At 37.9% G+C, this 19877-nt stretch overlaps 1 protein-coding gene across 1 annotated transcript in view; it reads right to left on the minus strand.

Moving 5' to 3' along the window:
• Window positions 1-5988: 5988 nt before the first annotated feature.
• Window positions 5989-19877, minus strand: part of Ano5 (anoctamin 5) — a 77008-nt gene continuing 63119 nt past the window's right edge. The window contains exons 18-22 of the mRNA XM_028789212.1: window positions 14502-14632; window positions 12808-13013; window positions 10523-10701; window positions 9662-9767; window positions 5989-6227 (exon numbers count right to left, since the gene is read on the minus strand). Coding sequence (XP_028645045.1) covers window positions 6003-6227; window positions 9662-9767; window positions 10523-10701; window positions 12808-13013; window positions 14502-14632 — 847 coding nt within the window. The 3' untranslated portion in view covers window positions 5989-6002. The remainder of the gene's footprint in view (window positions 6228-9661; window positions 9768-10522; window positions 10702-12807; window positions 13014-14501; window positions 14633-19877) is intronic.

A 19877-nucleotide genomic window follows, 5' to 3' on the forward strand; every position in this document is an offset into this window, starting at 1 on the left:
GTCTCTACCGCTTTCTTCTCAATGAGTTTAACTCACAACAAGAACTTGAGAGAGCTCACCCCTGTGAGGTTGATTTTATCTGCCGTATGGTCCAAGACACTTTTGAGCAATAATCTACAAACACTTGGAAGGAATGTCTGTTATGCTATTATTAGATGCCATGTCAGCTGTCAAGTGGATTGCTTGAATTTTGCATCATCCCTACTACATCCAGCTCCCTGTGAAGCCAGTCACACATTGAGAAAACATTAACAGCTCCCATCATAACTGAGGGTTCAATAGCCCCACAGATTAGCTCCCTCCATAAGTATTTCTCTTATATGATTTCTGCTTGTTATTAGCTGGATACATATTTTAAAGTTATACATTCTTATAATTACCATTTTATTAACAAAATATCAGTTTACAGTACTACATCTTGCCTTATAACTGTCTTTGCATAATGTGAACACGAATTGATTTCACTATTTCCCATATCTTTTCATTCCTCCTCTTTTTGACCTTTCTGTGTCATTACACTTCACGTCCTCACAGACTTCTCAGGGATCCATGAGGACTTGTGGTCTTTGCTTGGCCCTATACTTAAATCTTTCTTCCAAATACACACTAAATCTGTTGGAAGCTCAGCCAAGCTTTGCTTTCTCTCACTCACTGTGCCTTCTCTTGGGGATCTCCAGTTTAATCACATGGAAAATCCACCACACAACGGACTTACAACCCTGCTTGCTCTTCTTCTCCCAATTAATGGTTCTACTCGTGTCGTCTGTCTGCTTTATAATTTTCTGATGTTTTTGATCAAGTATTTAGGGCTGATTATTTTTCTTCACAAACTGCATATTTTTATTATTTCATGAGATATAAACAAATAAAACATGTTATTTACGAATTTTGGAGGCAGGCAAAATGTGTTCAAATATAATATACACCTGCATGTAGATGCCTTCATGAAACACAATGCAACAAACATCAATTCTGTTTTTAACTATTTTGCCTACTTCCTGCCCACATTTTCTCATGGTTACAACTGTCTAGATAAATCCAGTCTATTATTGCTGGACCTGCTCTGTCACTGATGACCAGTAAAGACAGAACACCAATAAGCTGCCAGGATGGAGAGCCACTTCTGTGTCTGTTTTTCCTGGCTTTCCTTGCTTTCTGTGTCTTTTCCTTTGTATCGTTTTATCCGCACTTCTTAGGATGCTCTCATCGGTTTTCTGCGTTTTTAAAAGTAGTTGCACATTTACCATAACAACAACCCAGATGAAATTATTTCATCACACAAATATTACATTCTGAGGTACTTTAGGAAATACGTAATTTGAACTATCACATATAGTTAATTTCCATTGCTTTCTGACTCATGAGGTGTTCCAAGAATTGTTGCATAGTTTCTGGTTATGTTTTATTATTCTTTTTGTTGATGTTGTAGACAAAGAAAGGTAAATGATTAGATTTTAGTTCTTTGAAGTCTATTAGTTGTGTTTGGTTTTGAGATTGTACATGATCAGACATGTGAGTTAAAAGAAGTTGCTGCTTTTCATTTACTGAGAACACTTTATGGAAATAAATTATATCTAGTTTGATGAATATGGTTGTTGAGTAGTAAATAGTTTTACTAAGTTTAGGGATATCTTTGGTGTGTATAGTGATCTGTGCCTGTTTGTCTAAGAAATCTTTTCCTATAAGGTCTGAGGTGGCTAATCCTGTCAATTCGGCTGGTCTTAGAATCACTACTAGAAACACCGAGATCACTACTAGAAACAGACTTCTTAAAGATCAGCATGGTATGATGAACATACAATCCACCCAACTTGTTTGCTCTCTTTTCTTCTCTATGTCCCCTCCTGATGAGCCCTGGGCTCCTGTGAGTGGAATTTGCCTGAAGATTGGCGTAAGCAATATAAGACACAATGCCCCTGTGCAGACGTTCAGGAGCTCTGCTGTTTCATGCTCATGCCTGATGGCCCTGCAGAATCCGGTTTGTCCACAGTCAGACTTCAGGATCATGGAACGGTACATTTTATCCCAGACTATAATTTCAAAAGAAATGCTTTGCCCCATAATATTTATAATTTTGCTTCATTATTTATATCCTGTATGATCCTATGATCAATCTATAATGTACTTAGAACATGATACAATCACTTGGCTTCTGAGCATTCAGGCCTTAAAAATATATTGGTTGAATGTAGTGAATATGATATCTTTAATAAGTGGGAACTAGAGGTGTAAAGCTACTCAACTGAGAGTCTCCAGATGTGGTCAGAAAGGACAGAATTAGAGCAGCTACGGAGGCTTGATTGCCCTGATCCTATGTGACTTTGTGCAACTCATGGCAGGACAGGCTGCCTGTTTGGCAGTCTCTGTCAAAGTGCTTTCAGCAATTTCTCTAGACCCAGCAGCTATTCTTGATTGGCTCTGCACTTTGAGGGATGAGCTAATCCTGTGGGTGGGTGTGTTCAGAAGTCTCTGTAGAATGACATATTTCATGGAAAGCCTTCACTAAAGTTCTTCATTTAAGAAATTAGCTCTAAACCCAAGCTGATACAGACAGCACTAAATGAACTAAGATGGTTTAAAAAACAAAACCCCCAAAGATGGAAAGGAAAAATAGATGAAGAGAGAAGGAGAAACAGTAGCACAGGGAATGAATGAAGTGTAGCACAGGGAATGAATGAATGACATTATCAAGTAATGAAATGGAGAGAAATGAAAAGGATATTGGTGTCAACATATTTGAAATTATTTGCTATTTTAATCACAGAGTAATTTGGGCTTTGAGGTCCGTAACTAAAGATAATGTTTTCTGAATATCCATGTCCTCCCTTTAGGAGAGAACAGAAGGAAATAAAGGAAGGAAAATGGAAGAGAGGGAGTGAAAGAAGAAGGAAGGAGAATGGGGTGGATGGAGGGAAGAAGGGCAGGAGGAAAGAGCAAGGTTGTATATCCTGAGTTAACCGCAAGACACAGCATCTCATCTCAGAAGAGCTGCATCCTGCTTCCAATGACATATTTAGAGGAATGGGCACTTGTATTTCACACAGTTTAGGTTATACTATACATTACGTTTTAAACATTGTCATTAATTTCTACATAATGCTGAAATAACTGACATACTTTAATTACTACACAGAAAAGTACATTCAAATTGCAAGAACAGTAACACGATAGTTCTATTGATTCCTTGTGGCAGAGCCCAAAGCCTGGCAATACAATGCCTCCCTTCATGGCATCATTAAATTACATAATAACTACGAGAGGTTTGTCTAAAGCAATGGGTTATCTTTGTTGAAGGACCAGTACCATTGTTGCTGGAGAGTGGAGTCAATGACTGTTCATAGTACCTGGCCCTACAAACACACTTTGCAAGTCAAGGCTTTCTTTTGACACACAATAATTGTCATCCTGGAATATCTCCAGATATTCTCTCACCCTTACTAACTGGCATAGCAGTGAGAAGAGATTTGTATATTCCTACCCACAGCTGTATCCCAAAGAATTCTACATACGATTCAGAGGAAACAGCTCTGTCTTTCCCCTTGAGAAAAAAAAAATAATGGTGTGTGTGTATGTGTGAAATCCAGGAGTCCAGAAACACTACCAAATTAAAGAACATTTCATTTAATGACAGTCCCCTTTTCTTGATGCCTAGAGTAAGTGATGCGAAGGATTTTGGGTTTTGTGTGAAAAGAAACAATGAAGATGATGATGATTTTGAAAAGAGTTGTGTGGGGCTTTAGCACTTGAAGACAAACTAACTGCTTGTTTGACTGAAGGACTAAAGCATCTCAGCCTAGCATACATCTGGTGTCAGTAGGATCTAACTTAGCGTTCCTACATCAACTAATGTGGTGGGTGAAAAGAAGCAAATCTGCTGGAACAAACTACACCTTGTTTCGGTTCACAGATTTTCCAGAAAAGTGACTCTAGAATCTCAGAGTCATGAAACCAGAAGAAAGTGCTCAGCGGTAGATTATAAGGCAAATGTGATACATCTGCCAATGCATTTGAAAGTGAACACAGAAAGTGCTTGCTGTAGAATAAACTCCAGGTTTGTTAATTCCTACGACTACTCTGGATAATCAGTGCTTGCCTTGGTTTAAACTTGCAGTGTGCAGCAGCTTTCCAAGTTAGCTTTGTCCTTATCTGGCAGTCTAGCTTCATAATATTTTCAAGCCACAAAATTAAAGCATATTTCTAAAAAAATTCTACAATCTTCCTTTTAAAAAATTAGCACCATGAAGAAGGCAATGTACATTGTATGTGACAAGCACAGTGGTGACAGTGTGATTTGACAGGCTACAAGAGCCACACCTGTGGCTTGAGCCATCCTCAAGATGATTGGTTGTCTTATGTTGACCATCTCCACAGAACAAAATTATCTTTCGATTATGAAATCATTTCAAGTGACCCAAATATGTCCACAAAATCTACCTAGTGTATGACAAATCAATATTGTTAATAATGTGATGTGCTAACTCTTTTATCATTTTAGAAAATCCATAATCCCTAGTTTTAGATACTTAATATCTATAAGTAGTTAGTTAATACTGTGATATCAGCTATGCTGTAAATAGTGTTATTGGTAAGAGAACACTACTTTTAAAAATCTTGTGATCAAGTTTTTTTGTATGTATGTGATTTAAAAAATACTCCTTTTTAGCTGAATTCTAATTTAAATCTAAAGTTTAGAGGACATTATAGCTGGACTATTTCTCCCACTCAAGTGATACGTTATATATAGGCACATATGTGATATCATATTAATTGAACCAATGACAAGAATTGAAGTATATCCACATATCCCTAAGTGTGGAAGGGATCATTTAACAAATAGACTTTTTCCCACCTAACTATCACCTTCTTACTTTGTTAATTATGTTTTGGTGATAAACTCTGTGCTCACAACACTGACAGTTTGTCTAAGAGAAGACAAGTTGATATCTGAAATGTTTTATTATGTCAAATCAACAGTCATCTAGACAATTGCTCATGTGTCAAGAGCATAGAAAGAAGGCACTGGACGTTGAAGGGTGATGTAGCCCATGAAAGACTGTAAACATACAAGGTTTGGAGTTTCTTTAGAGCAAAAGGAGTCATATTTTTGTAAACAGTTTGTGCCCAACTTATACAAATGGATATAGTTCAAAAAGGCTTCATGATGCAAAAATCAGCATTTCAGAGAAATTTAAAAAGTTTCACTTTATAATCAAATGAGTTAATCTCTATGTGTTGTCTTGCATTTTTTAACTCTTCTTAAGAAGACAAGCTGGCTTCACGTAATACCTGCACTTAGAGACCTGCAGCCACCATGGTGTTGAAAGCAGTCAACAGAGCAGAGACACTACGTTTAAAAGCCTTTCGACTGTCTTTTATAAAAATTCATTTAGTCTCATGGAAAAAGGAATTCTACCTTTACCAGGAAAGGCTATCTGGGATTCTGACCAAAGCTAACTTTCACCTGTCATTGTTGCTATGATTTTTACCCAGTGTTTGTTAGTAAATGGGATTTCCCAAGACTTCTGATTTTGGCTTTCATTTGTGTAAAATACAACAGCAGATGTTTTACGACTTGGTGGGTCTCTTTGCTAGCTTTCTTTTTGAAATAAGCTTTTTCTTGTTGGGAGGGAAGTGGAAAACTCTCAACAGGAGATAGTAGAGAGGTACAGTTGCCTTGGGTAGTGACAGAGCACCTGCCCTGACAGGACATGGTTTCATTTAAGTAGCAACAATCCATGATTTCCCAGATTCTGAATCCACAGGCTCCACCTGTAACTGTTTACAGGACCCCAGAGAGTCCTGGGATCACCCAGTGGATGATGTCAGCCTATGTTCTCTTCTGATAGCACACTGCCAGCCTCTATTAAAGTGCATAAAGACTGAGTTAAAAATAAAAGAAGGAAAGAAAAATAAATGGCTACATGGCTTCCAGCATCCAGCCCAAAACCCAGAGGCAACAGTGGACCGAGAAGGGGCATGAAGGTTCTCCACTTGTGTGTGGATTAGATTAAAGGTTTGTCCATTACAGATGATTTGTTATCATTTACTGAAATATTCTTCATGATGTTACCATATTGAACATCCAAATTTTCTTTCAACTTGTTAAGCTCAAAGTCATGAATAATTTTGACAGTCATTAACTTTTCTCGTTTGATTTTCTCCACGACATCTTTGGGAACATCTGGTATCATCCAGGCTAGTAAAAATTTAAACAGAAACACGATGTGCTAAGAGAGAGAGAGAGAAAGATAAAGGAAGATCAGTAAGCTATACTGTTAGGACCAACAAGAATTTAGCAAGGAGTCCTTACAGGTCCCCTGAGAATCTGATAAACTCTGCTGGACACAGGAAGCACAAAGTTTACCATATTTGTATGTGTGTCTGCATGCATGCATATGTGTACCCATATATGCATATTCATACATGTGTTTATCCTATAATTTTCACACAATGGAATTAAATAAATGTATATCTATTTTATATTTAAGTAACCAATTGGAGACATAGATCATGACTATTAAAAAGAAAAAAACAACTCCACTTTTTCTGTGTCCTGTCCTAAGAACCTAATAAAACACTCTTTAAAATAATCCCAACTTCCTTTAGAAAGGAAAGCTTATACTCAACCATGTAATTGGGGACTTACTGTGAAGTGGACATCTAAGGCATACCAGCCATTTTATTTTAGATTGTTAGAACATTTTCCAGGAATGAAGGGGCCAGGCCTCATGAGGACATTAGTGTAGGGCAGAATTGAAAACAAGATCATCAGTTTGAAATTTCTATGAGGAGTAGTAGAATGTTCTGGCAGTATGTGAAGACGTCTTATTTCTATACCAGAAAGCCATGAACACAGAGCTACAGGCTGTGGCATAGTGTGGAGCCCATGTCTACTTGGTTAGAATCTTTTTCTTTCTCTCAGAGTGTCTTTCTTTCTCTTTTCTCATGTGCTTAAAAAATGTACATTAAGACCCAACAAGGAGCTGAAAGAGTCAGATGCAGATATTTGCACCCAACCAATGGACAGAAGCTGCTGACCCATGTGGTTGAACCTGGAAGAAGCTGATGAGGAGAGTGACCCTGTAGGAGGATCAGCAGTCCCAATTAACCTGGACCCCGAGATCTCTCAAATACTGGACCACCCATCAGGCAGCATACAGCAGCTGATATGAGGCCCTCAATGCATATACAGCAGAGAAGTTGTCAGGTCTGGGTTCAGTCGGAGAAGATGCACCTAACTCTCAAGAAACTGGAGGCCCCAGGAGTTTAGAGGTTTGATGGGGTAGGAGTGGTGGGTGGGGACATCCTTGTGGAGACAGGGGGCAGGGAGGAGGTATGGGATGTAGAACAGTTGGAGGGTGGACTGGGAGGGAAATAAAATCTGGAGTGTAAATAAATAAATAAACAAACAAATAAATAAATGAGTTTTTAAAATGTCTTAATATGGGGCTGGGTGATGATTCAGTGGCTAAAAGGACCGGCTGCTTTCCCAAAGGACCTAGGTTCAACTCCCATATCCACATGGTAGGTAACAAATGTAAATCTGGATTCCAGGGATCTGACACCATCGTCTGGCCTGTATGGGCACTTCGAGCAAGTGATACACAGACATACATGCAGGCAAAACACCTGTACACATAAAATTAAATTAAAATAAGATGAAATACATATAAGAAGAATGCCTTAATAAACTGTAGAAGCCTCTGGAGAAGCCAACACCAGGCTCTTGGGTGCCTTTGGATATATTTCGTGGCTGTCCCCCCTTAGACTTTTAAAATTACTTATTTATTGATTGTATGTATGTGTGAACATGTGGGTGCCATGTAGAAGTTAGTTGTCTCATTCTCTTGCGTGGATTCTAGAAATGCAACTTGAATTGTTGAGATTGGAGGCAAACACTCCCCCTCTGAGACATCTTGCCAGTCCCCTTTCTATTAAACAAGCAAACACCAACCCAACACTGCTTTATACTAGCTATGCTGGAAAGCCTTTTCTGCATTGATCCATCTGGGATAGCAGAACTACAGACTGAACTTTTGTGGGTGTGGTGGTTTGAATATGCTTGGCCCAGGGAGTGGCACTATTAGGAGGTGTGGCCTTGTTGGAGGAAGTGTGTCACTGTGGGGGTGGGCTTTGGGATCCTTGTCCTAGTTGCCTGGAAGACAGTCTCTTCCTGGCTGTCTTGAAATCAAGATGTAGAACTCTCACCTTCTTCTCCACCATGTCTACTGCCATGCTTCCTTCTATGATGGTAATGGACTAAACCTCTGAAACTGTAAGCCAGTTTCAAATAAATTTTTGCTTTTATAATAGTTGTCATGGTCATGGTGTCTTTTCATAGCAATGGAAACCCTAAGACAGTGGGTTTCTAATGAAAGGTGGGCTCACTACCTCCACATACTAAGGTTGTTCCTTCATTCTTTTAATCCTCTGACTCTTGAATGCTCAATATTGTTCTATCCATCATGCAATAAAATGTCTAATAAGAAAGAAAAAGAACAGAACAAACAGGAGTCAAAAGGAAAGAAAACTAATGAGGAGAGCCAAGGCATGGTCCCATCTCTTTACAGGTGAGGAAAAACGTGACCATTGACTTGAGGCAAGACAGGCATTGTAGTAGCAAGACAACAGACGAAGGAGGAATTTGAAAGGACTTCTTTTGTTTGTTTACACTCTCGAACTTGAAGAGTGTGCTTTCAGATCTAGGGTTCTCAGTCAGCATCTACAGCAACCATGTTGTCCAGTAGGGAATAACTTGTTTGTGAAGTTTCAGACTGGACTGGCAAGTGAGAGAATTCTAAGAGTTTGTTCATTTTAAGGTCACTAATAATGAAGGAGACTGAATGGCACTGCACTTTATAACAGTATTAGAAGCTGGACGAAAATGGAGCAATGTCTTAAATAATTTTCAAGATTGTCAAAATTAAGGTTAACAAATCAATGGAAACAATTTTAGGCTTTTAATTCCAGAACAAACGAATGCAATATTTTTAGGAAAACTTTCAATATTCAAATTTTCAAAAAAAAGTCACTTGTAATTTTTCTTCACAGAGTTCCTGAAAGATGAGTCCAACAAAATTAGGTAGCAGATCAAGGGGAATGCTGAAAGGAGTTTACTGTCTAGAAGATTGGTGTGTGTGTGTGTGTGTGTGTGTGAGAGAGAGAGAGAGAGAGAGAGAGAGAGAGAGAGAGAGAGAGAGAGAACGGAACGTAAGCCTAAGTAGGGAAATTTTTTCAGAGCATATTACATGAAACATACATTGCTAATATTTATAAAGTTATGGCATATAAGATATAAGCTTTGATTAAAGTCTTAGGTGGAACTCTGATGAATCCATTATTCTGGAGTTGAGAGTTATTAAATCAAAACTGCATCACTTAGTGAATAACCCAGGTGCCAGCAGGTTCTGAAGTGTTCCTTTGGCTCCTGACCTTGCTGCCATTTCCTTTATTTTGCTGCTGCCAAGGTGCGTTTACCAATTGTATGTGACTAATAAACTCCCATGGAGATGTTGTAACTAATGACAACAGATGATATCTTTACAATAAAGGTGAAGAGGCAAACTTCTCCATGATAGATGTGTTTAGAAACAGCTGCTTTGGAGAAGGGAAAAATAGATGGGATAAAAGAAAGAGATGGGGAGAGGCCAGGTCAGCTTACTTCCATTACTATGATGAAGGTCATCTTGGCAGCAAGGACATGCCAAAACTGCATGTTATGGTTATACTTTTCCTCATGGTCGGGAGGGTACCTATAATCTCTGTACCTAAAAAGGAAAAAGAACAAAAATGAACCATAGGTAGGTGGACATCTAGTTATAGAGAGATGATCTATGGTCGATTGATATGATATGATAGATGATAGACAGATGATGGAGAGATTAATAATCTAGGATAGATATAGATGATAAACATTTGATAGATGATAGGTGGGTAAACAGATAGAGACATGTAGGTAGATGAGAGATAGATAATCTGTAATAGATAGGTAGATAGGTGATAGATATAGATGACAGGTAGACAGAATGAGAGATGGAACATGATACACTGGATATAGTAGTAACAGTTCACATGTCCAACCCTACATATTCTATGCTGAAGAAAATCTTTAAATGGAATGATGGCTTGTGAACTGGCCTCATTTATATATATATGTATATATATATATATATATACATATATATATACACACACACATATATATATATATATATAATTTTATTGTCATTTATTTCTTAGTATATTTTCTGAGAATAAATGGTAAAATTCAGGTAATTAACTATACTGACTGTTAGAAAGATGTTGTGGATGAAGTCCAGGGAGCATGGGCTAGATAGTGAGGAGTATTTTCAAGAATAATTCAAAATTAGCAAATTATTTAAAAAATAATATGACCTCTATCCATAATGTCCCCTTGTTGTGTCAAGTAAACATTTTAGACAATAGGACACACATTAGAAAAAAAAAGATGATTTAAGAAAAACATTGAAAGTACAGTGTGAAAACCTAGACAGAAGAAGACCTGCAGGTGACGAAGTCTCTTTTCTCCATGGGTGCTGTGTGGTTCGGAAAGTCAGCTATCAGGAACACTGACAGGCTGTTATTGACGTATCCTCTCAAAGGCTCTGAGGAATTCGTTGAGTAGGCATAAAAGTAAACCAGCCGGGGGATGATGTCAGATGTGAATGAGACAATGAAGGCCTGATGGGCAAAGGCAGAGAAACATGATGAGCTCAGCCCAGGGCTCAAAGTCTGACTTGTATGCGAGCCTACTTTCGTGGTGATCCCCATGAACGTGAGATGACTCAAATACCACTCTAAAACACACAAAGGCTGATGGGTAGGCTGGGATTAATCTTCCAAGATTTCACAACTACAAAATACCTAAGTCAACAATTGAACCTACGTGTATTTGTTGCTCCAAAGTATGTTTTTTGTCCTAGGTTTTGCCATGGCTCATGTTCCTGATTGACACATCCACTGTCCTTAAAAAGAATTTCCTTTGTCTGGGCTAGGAGAGAAACAGGCAGGGATAGGGGAATTCATTTGACTGTATCTCTCTGTGTTATTGAACCTGTGTGTGTATTTCTGTTTGTATTCATGTCTATATATAGTCTTAAAAATCTGTGTTATGTGCTTATAGGTGTATATGTCTGTTTAGGTCTGTATGGATATACCTGTGTGTATTCATGACTATGTCTCTCTCTGTATGTCTGTGTGTAGCTGTGTTTTGTGTCTGTATATTGAGTGTGCCTATAGCAGGCTGATGAATGAAAGAATGGAGGTCGGGTTGACAATTGTAGCTTATTGCAAATAATTTCAGTGCTTCATTTTATGGGGGTACAATTTTTTCCAAAGTAAAATGATCACAGAAATAGTTTGCATATTCTAGATCAGATGAATGCCCTTAGAACCATCTAGCTGACTCTGGCACTAGTATATTTAGAGGTATATATTTAAAGAAAACCGTTTCTGAGGCTGAAAGGGATTGTAACTCCATAGGAAGAACAACAATATCAACTAACTGGACCCCCCTCGACCCCAGAGTTTACAGCGAGTAAACCACAAACCAAAGAGTATACATGGAGGAACCCATGTCTCAAGCTACATATATAGCAGAGGATTGCCTTATCTGGCATCAATGGGAGGGGAGGCCCTTGGTCCTGTGGAAGCTCTATGTCCCACTGTAGTGGGATGATAGAGTGAAGAGGCAAGAGTGGCTGAGTGGATGAGGCACCGCCATCATAGAGGCAAAGGGGAGGGGGATGTGATGAAGGGTTTGGAGAGAGGATACCGGGAAGGGGGACAACATTTGAAATGCAAACAAATAAAATAACCAGATTTTTAAAAAATTAGAAAAAAATAACCCCCTTTTCTGTTCTTCTATGGCAATGAGTTATATTTTGTATTTTTACTTATTGAATATGTCTGACACTCTTTTCTCACAATTGGTAATTTCAAACAGATTTTAAAAAACTGGCAGAGAGCAGTGTCGCATAGTTTCCATGGGTTTGGAGTTTTCCTTTTTGTTTATTTTTTTCAACAAATTAGCTCTTGCTTTATGCAGTACTTGTATAGATTACTCTTTTATTTTCTAAGGTGACTATGATTAATTTTTATTTTTATTTCTTTAGTGCTTCTATTCAGGTGTTGTGTCTCTGAGTTTTCCTTTGGCAGCTGAAGTCATATGCTTAGGGTAGGATTTCCTATTTGAGTTTTTAAAGAGTATTAGTAGTTGATGATTTTTCTGTAACCATTCTCTAGCTCATTTCTCCATGTTCCCATTGTATTTAAGCTTTACAATTTCAACCACATCCCCTTTACATAAAGCATTCTAAAATAAATCACAAATATTCAATTGTCAAATCTCTTTTGATTATCTCAGTAAAACTTCAATAGAAAAAACATAATTTTGATAAATAATAAGGCAATAATGTTAGTATTTGCTAAATGTCACTTTAAAAATAATCTTGCAATACATAAAAATAAATAAATTTGTATTTATATGTATATGTGTGTATAATCACTTCTTGACTGCATTATTTGAACACATTACATTATCACTGATTTTCTGCCTAGATTGGTGGAATCTGTAAAACAACATCATGAAATTCCAATGAGAAAGTACAGTTTTCTTTTTATTGTTCTTTCTTAGAAATTAGCACTTAGGATAGCTTGTCCTTTCAAACCATCATTGTGATGAAATTGGTGCCAATGAGGATTGATTTTAGGTGCCATTCACATTTCTCCACTGCAACAGATACAAAAAGAAATGCAAAGTCGTCCCACGGAAAAAGGCATACTTACATTAGTTGCAACAGAAACGATGGCCATTCCATAAAGAATATCTTGCCAGACACCTATGGAGTGAGCTTTCGCTGCAACAGGTCTCCTGTACTGAGTTGTCAGCTTCCAGGCATCCACTCGGATTCCCATAATGTTGTTCAAGAGAGCAAACAGGGGTGCCAGGGGAAAAGAGGCCACAAACAGTGTGACAAACCCGAACTGGATAACTGAAGAGACACGAGTTATCCATCATTACTACACAGAGAGGAGGTCCATTCATTCAGTTCCTGCCACCTGTACATGCACTACTTTTCAGCTGGTTTGTTAGGAAGTGAATAATAACACTGATTCACCCCTCCTTGCTTTTTAAGGAACCAACAAATAACCTGAAGCAGAGGCAGTGTGGGTTTTCAAGGTGTTAGTCTCAGAACTTCACCTAGAAAACTAGCTAATCTATTTAACTTCAGTATCTTCAACATGAAAAATAAATATGGTCCAAAAGTTCACTGCACAATTATCAAATGGTGAAAAGAATAAGTAAAGAGTTTTTAGTATAAATTAATTCTTGGTTGACTTTCAATGCACAGAAGCTAATTTTGTTATAAATATTTCACATCTTTATGTCAGTACCAATGTATCCTGCACACACACACACACACACACACACACACACACACACACACACACACTCATTCAGAACTTATATAATGAGGAAAATACTATTTTATCACCCTATATAGCAATATCTACCTATTGTACACCTAAGCTGCATAAAATAATATTTCCTATCTCTTTGTGCAAATGATGTACACAGTATTATCTAAGGCTATACAATATAAAGTACATTATGGTAAAGTTGGTTTACCTTGAAGGACAAAAAAGTTTCTATCACAATGAGAGATTTTAAGATGAAATATATCTAATAAACAGTAATCACATAATGGTTTTAAGATCATCTTCTTTGTTGCACCATGATTTTGGTAAGAAGTACATAACTGCCTTCTCTAGCTGCAGCAAGGCAGGGGATGTCTGTGACCAGAAGCACCCTTGACAGACCACACAAGCAGCCTAAGCACCAGCCATCTAATATCTAACCTCAGTGAGACTTTCTTTGTTTAATCACTCAGACAAAGAAAAATGGAACTGTTCTCTCCACCTATCCATTCACCCATCTATCCAACAACTATCTATCTTCCATCCACACATATATACATCCATGTATCTTCCATCAATTTGTTATCCATATATACATGTACCTGGCATCTGTATATATATGTATATATATGTATTCATGTGCTATCCATACATCTCTCTGCCATCAATTCATCCGCCTATTCATTCATTCATCTTTATGCTATCTATATATCCATCCACTATATGTGTGTATGTGCCATCCATTCATCTACTCACTTGTCCATCTACCTACCTATCCATCAATCTATTCACCATACATCTACCCATACACAGAATCACATATCCTTCTGTCTCCCAATATTTATATATCTTCCATCATTCATCCATCTGCCATCTATCCATTTATCCACCATACATCGATGCATCCATCTATCCTAGCATCCATCCATCCATCTATCATCCATCCATCATTTTCATTCAATAATATCAAGCATCTACCATACGTAAAGAAATTGGCAAGAAATGAAAACTATTGATTTTACGAGTGTTGATCCTGCCTCAGAACCATGATTGGAAATTACCTGTTTCCAAGTACTCATAGAACAGCCCACGATGTCCATAAATCTGAAGGTCGTGATCTTGCTCCCAACGACTGTACAGTTTCTCAGAGCGGGTTCGGGTCCTTCGGCGTCTCCACCAATTAAAAATTAAGCTGTCAGAAAGGATAAAAGTTGGCATGTGAAGAAGGAAGTCAGAGTGCCAGTGTGTTAAGTCTGGAAACTATCAGAAAGAGAGACTAAGTACCTTAAGTTAGCACAATAGGAAATAAAGTCCGAAAAAAAACCAGTATAGTTTTTTTCCACAAGTGGTGGTAGTTAGGTTCATAGAGCATATTAAGGAGGATGGTCAGGGCTTGGGGTAATGGCCAATCTCCATGTCTCTGAATGCTCAGAAAATGTTTACAGAAATGAGAAATTAAAGCAGAGGTTTATTTAAGTAAATGCAATCAATATATTACAAGACACAAACCAACCAAGTTCCATACCATATAAGTTATATTATGGTAGTGTTGGATTGTGCCAAGGAGTAAGTTTGTTTTTTAACTAGCAAATTAATCAGTACAATAGACACACTGACAGAGTTAATTTTAAACACAAAAGCACTTATCCAATACCTTCCTAAGTTTGCTTCTAACAGATAATCCTAGAACCAAGTTAGCTAAATCTGATGAAAAGAGACCAACAAAACAGAGAAAACTGTCCTCATCAGTGTGAAGAGCATTTGAAATAAAAACCAAAGTGAGAATGTGCATGGTCATAGACAAGTGAATGGTATGAAAAAAATAAATCAATGAAATAAAACAAACACTGGGCTGTGGTTATTAAACAGAATGTGCTGCTGCTGGAAAATAGACCCTTCACGTACTAAGTTTTTGAAATGGAAGAAAAAAACCATATTCACAGTTTTCCAAAACAAATAAACAAACAACTCAAAACAAAATTTAACACGGATCTAAGACAATAATACAGGATGCTCAACCTGAATTTCAAAGTATGCATTTTATGCATTTAAAGCAGTAGCTTCCAACCAGAGTGATTTTGCCAGGGAAGCTTTGCAATATTGGGAAACATTTTTCCGTTGTTAACAATGGGGAGGAGATGGCCAAGCAACCACTTCACAGTGACTCCAAGAATGTATCTATCCTGCAGTGCAAATGGAAACATGGAGATGCCAACTCATGACTGAGCGACCTCATGAGATTACTAAAAATCAAAAACAAAAAATTATGATTAAAAACATATTTTATACACATATACTTAAGAAAGAAGAACAGAGCTGGTAGCTAATGCTTTGAATCATTACTAAAAATTAAAAAAAAAAAGATAAGCAGCCGGGTAGGAAAGGTATCAAACAGCATGAGCAAGTGCACATTGCCAAAGGAGACACACACAGCTAGAGAGCCATCCGCTCATGTTAATTAGTCGGGTAAAGGAAAAGTAAGACCCAAAGAGACAGAGTTCATATGTGCAAATGGACAAATAACATTATCACATGGACTGCTGCAGCAATTGTGTATTGAAAAGAGTAAGAATAATTATTTATATATATCTTAGATCCAAACTGAAAAACCAGAAGAGGGAAAAAAGGAGGGTACACAGAGTTGAGTGGGGTGGGGATACTTAGGGATCCCAGATGATCCTCTGTGTGCTCCTACATACAGGGACTGCTGGATTCCACAGCACACATAATGACCTTTAATTCTACACTAATTAATTCTGCTCTGTTAAAAATAATTTTTAGTACCTATGATCTATTTGAAGCTATTTTTGAATAACTGAGATTTGCCCAACATCAAATTTTATATTTTGTGTATGGATGTCTGATTTTCTTCAATGTTTCCTAAAAATGAAAGGTTATTGGCTCTATCTATCTATCTATCTATCTATCTATCTATCTATCTATCTAATTATTTTTGTAACCAGGCCAAAAATAAATTAGTCATGTTTGTACATACCATGGATTTCTGACATCTCCATTTCCCCCCATTATCTACAGAACTAGTCTGTCAGCAATCTCATACTCTTGTCATTAACAAAGTTTTCTACTGAGTTTTACAATCAGGTGGAGTAATAACTCTATCATTGTTCCCTAGTTTCTTAACCTCCCACAAAATATTTAGAATCTGCTTGTCTATATAGAAAATAATGCTGGTATTTTCATGACATATATGCATTTGTCAACATAGGGAAAAAAGGGCAGTTTTACTATGTTGTGTTATTCAGTCCAGAAACACACCATTTTTCTCCATTAATATGTTTTCAATGTCATATAATAAATAGGAAATAAACCCAATCCCTGGCTTCAGATTGCTTCTAAAAGAGTGTTAATCCCCTTACAAATTGAGACCTTTATTATCCTTTCTCTTTTCATTGGTGGACATATTCCTCTGATGTATGTAATCAGCTGGTATTTTTGTTATGTGTACATTTATGTAACATGAATAAACATTTATATGTACATAAATTTACCTGTATATAACATATTTATTATTCTTGTGTTGGAGAAGGGAGCAATTCTTTTACAAATGACCTAAGTTCTCTAGTGTTTCTATGACTATACAAGATAACACAGAATTTGAAAACAGACGAACAAAAAACTTCAAAGGTTCAATATTTAGTAATAGTTACAATTAAATATAACATCCCAGGGCTCAGGCACCATCTGGTAAGAGGGGGCAGAAAGACTGTAAAAGAAGTATGAGGGAAGAACTGGAAGAGAAAGAGGTAAGAGCTGGAAGAGTGTGGAGAGGTCTCTTAGGGAGAGGACAAGATTCTTGTACTCATGCACTCACAGCCCCTGTGGCTGTTACACAAAACCTCAAACCAGTCAAAATTCCAGACTGAAGTAGTATGTGTGTGTGTGTGTGTGTGTGTGTGTGTGTGTGTGTGTGTGTATGTGTGTGTGTGTGTATGGTCATGAGCCATCAATCCTGGATGATGTATTCTGGAGAGTGGGAGTCATCTTTCTTTTTTTTTCCTTGTTTTTAATTCTTTTTTTTATTGGATACTTTATTTACATTTCAGATATTATCCCCTTACCCCAATTCCCCCCTTCCCACCCAGGAACCCTCTATCCCATCCCCCTTCCCCCTGCTTCTATGAGGATGTGCCCCCACATCCTCCCCCAACTCTGACCTCCTCATCCTCGAATTACCCCACACACAGAGTCCAGGCTTCATGAGGCCAAGGATCTCCTCTCCTACCTATGGCAACAAGGCAGTCCTCCCCTACATATACAGCTGGAGCCATGGGCCCCTCCCTAAGTGCTCCCAGGCTGGTGGTTTAGACCTTGGGGGATCTGGATGGTTGGTATTGTTGCTCTCCTCATGGGGTCTCAAACCCTTTCAACTCCTTCAGTCTTCACTCCTCCATTGGGAACCCCATGATCAGTTCAATGGTTAGCTGTGAGCATCTGCCTCTAAATATGTCAGACTCTTGCAGACCTCTGAGGAGACAGCTATATCAGGCTCCTGTCAGCATGTACTTCCTGACTTCCACATCAGCGTCTACCTTTGGTGACTGCACATGGGATTGATACTCCGGTGAATGGTCTCCAGACGGCCCCTCCTTCAGCTACTGTTCTACACTTTGTCTCCATATTTGCTCCCTTGAGTATTTTGTTACTTCTTCTAAGAAGGACCAAAGCACCCCCACTTGGTTTTCCTTCTTCATGAGCTTCAAGTGGTCTGTGAGTTGAATATTGTGTATTTCAAGGTTCTGGGCTAAAATCCAATAATCAGTGAGTGAATACCATGTGTGTTCTTTTGTGATTGGGTTACCTCACTCAGGATGATATTTTCTAGTTCCATCTACTTACCTAAGAATTTCTCAAATTCATTTGTTTTTAATAGCTGAGTAATATTCCATTGTGTAAATGTACCACATTTTTTGTATGCATTCCTCTGTTGAAGGACATCTGGGTTATTGCCAGCTTCTGGCTATTATTAATAAGGCTGCTATGAACATAGTGGAACATATATCCTTGTTATATGTTACAGCATCTTCTGGGTATATGCCCAGGAGTGACATAGCTAGATCCTCAGGTAATGATATGTCCAATTTTCTGAGGAACCGCCAGACCGATTTCCAGAGTGGTTGCACCATCTTGCAATCCCACTAACAATGGAGGAGTGTTCCTCTTTCTCCACATCCTCACCAGCATCTACTATCACCTAAGTTTTTAATCTTACCCATTCTGACTGGTGTGAGGTGGAATCTCAGGGTTGTTTTGATTTGCATTTCCCTGATGACTAAGTATGCTGAACATTTCTTTAGGTGCTTCTCGGCCATTCGCGTTTCCTCCATTGAAAATTCTTTGTTAAGCTCTATACCCCGTTTTTTATTAGGGTTATTTGGTTGTCTGGAGTCTAATTTCTTGAGTTCTTTGTATATATTGTATATTAGCCCTCTATCAGATGTGGGATTGGTAAAGATCTTTTACCAATCTGTTGGTTGTCATTTTGTCCTATTGACAGTGTCCTTTGCCTTACAGAAAGTTTGCAATTTTATGAAGTCCCATTTGTCAATTCTTGATCTTAGAGCATAAGCCATTGGTGTTCTGTTTAGGAACTTTTCCTCTGTGCCTAGGTATTCAAGGGTCTTCCCCACCTTCTCTTCTATTAGTTTCAGTGTGTCTGGTTTTATGTGGAGGTCCTTTATCCACTTGGACTTCAGCTTTGTACTAGGAGATAAGAATGGTTGGACTTGCATTATTCTACATGTTGTCCTCCAGCTGAACCAGCACCATTTGTTGTAAATGCTGTCCTTTAACCACTGGACAGTTTTAGCTTCTTTGTCAAAGATCAGGTGACCATAGATGTGTGGGTTCATTTTTGAGTCTTCAATTCTATTCCATTGATCTTCCTGCCTGTCTCTGTACCAATATCATGTAGTTTTTATCACTATTGCTCTGTAGTCCAGCTTGAGGTCTGGGATGGTGATTCCTCCAGAAACTATTTTATTGTTGAGAATAGTTTTCGCTATCCTAGGTTTTTTGTTATTCCAAATGAATTTGAAAATTTCTCTTTCTAAATCTGTGAAGAATTGAGTTGGGATTCTAATGGGGATTCTATTGAATCTGTAGATTGCTTTTGGCAACATGGCCATTTTTACTATATTAATCTTGCCAATCCATGAGCCTGGGAGAGATCTTTCACTTGCTTGGTTAGATTCACACCAAGGTATTTTACATTATTTGTGACTACTGTGAAGGGTGTCATTTCCCTAATTTCTTTTTCAGCCTGTTTATCTTTCATGTAGAGGAAGGCTACTGATTTGTTTGAGTTGATTTTATAACCAGCCACTTTGCTGAAGTTGTTTATCAGGTTTAGGAGTTCTCTGGTGGAAGTTTTAGGGTCACTTAAGTATACTATCATATCATCTGCAAATAGTGATATT

The sequence above is a fragment of the Grammomys surdaster genome, unplaced genomic scaffold (assembly GCF_004785775.1).
Source record: "Grammomys surdaster isolate TR1022 unplaced genomic scaffold, NIH_TR_1.0 125801, whole genome shotgun sequence".
NCBI classification, from domain to species: domain Eukaryota; kingdom Metazoa; phylum Chordata; class Mammalia; order Rodentia; family Muridae; genus Grammomys; species Grammomys surdaster.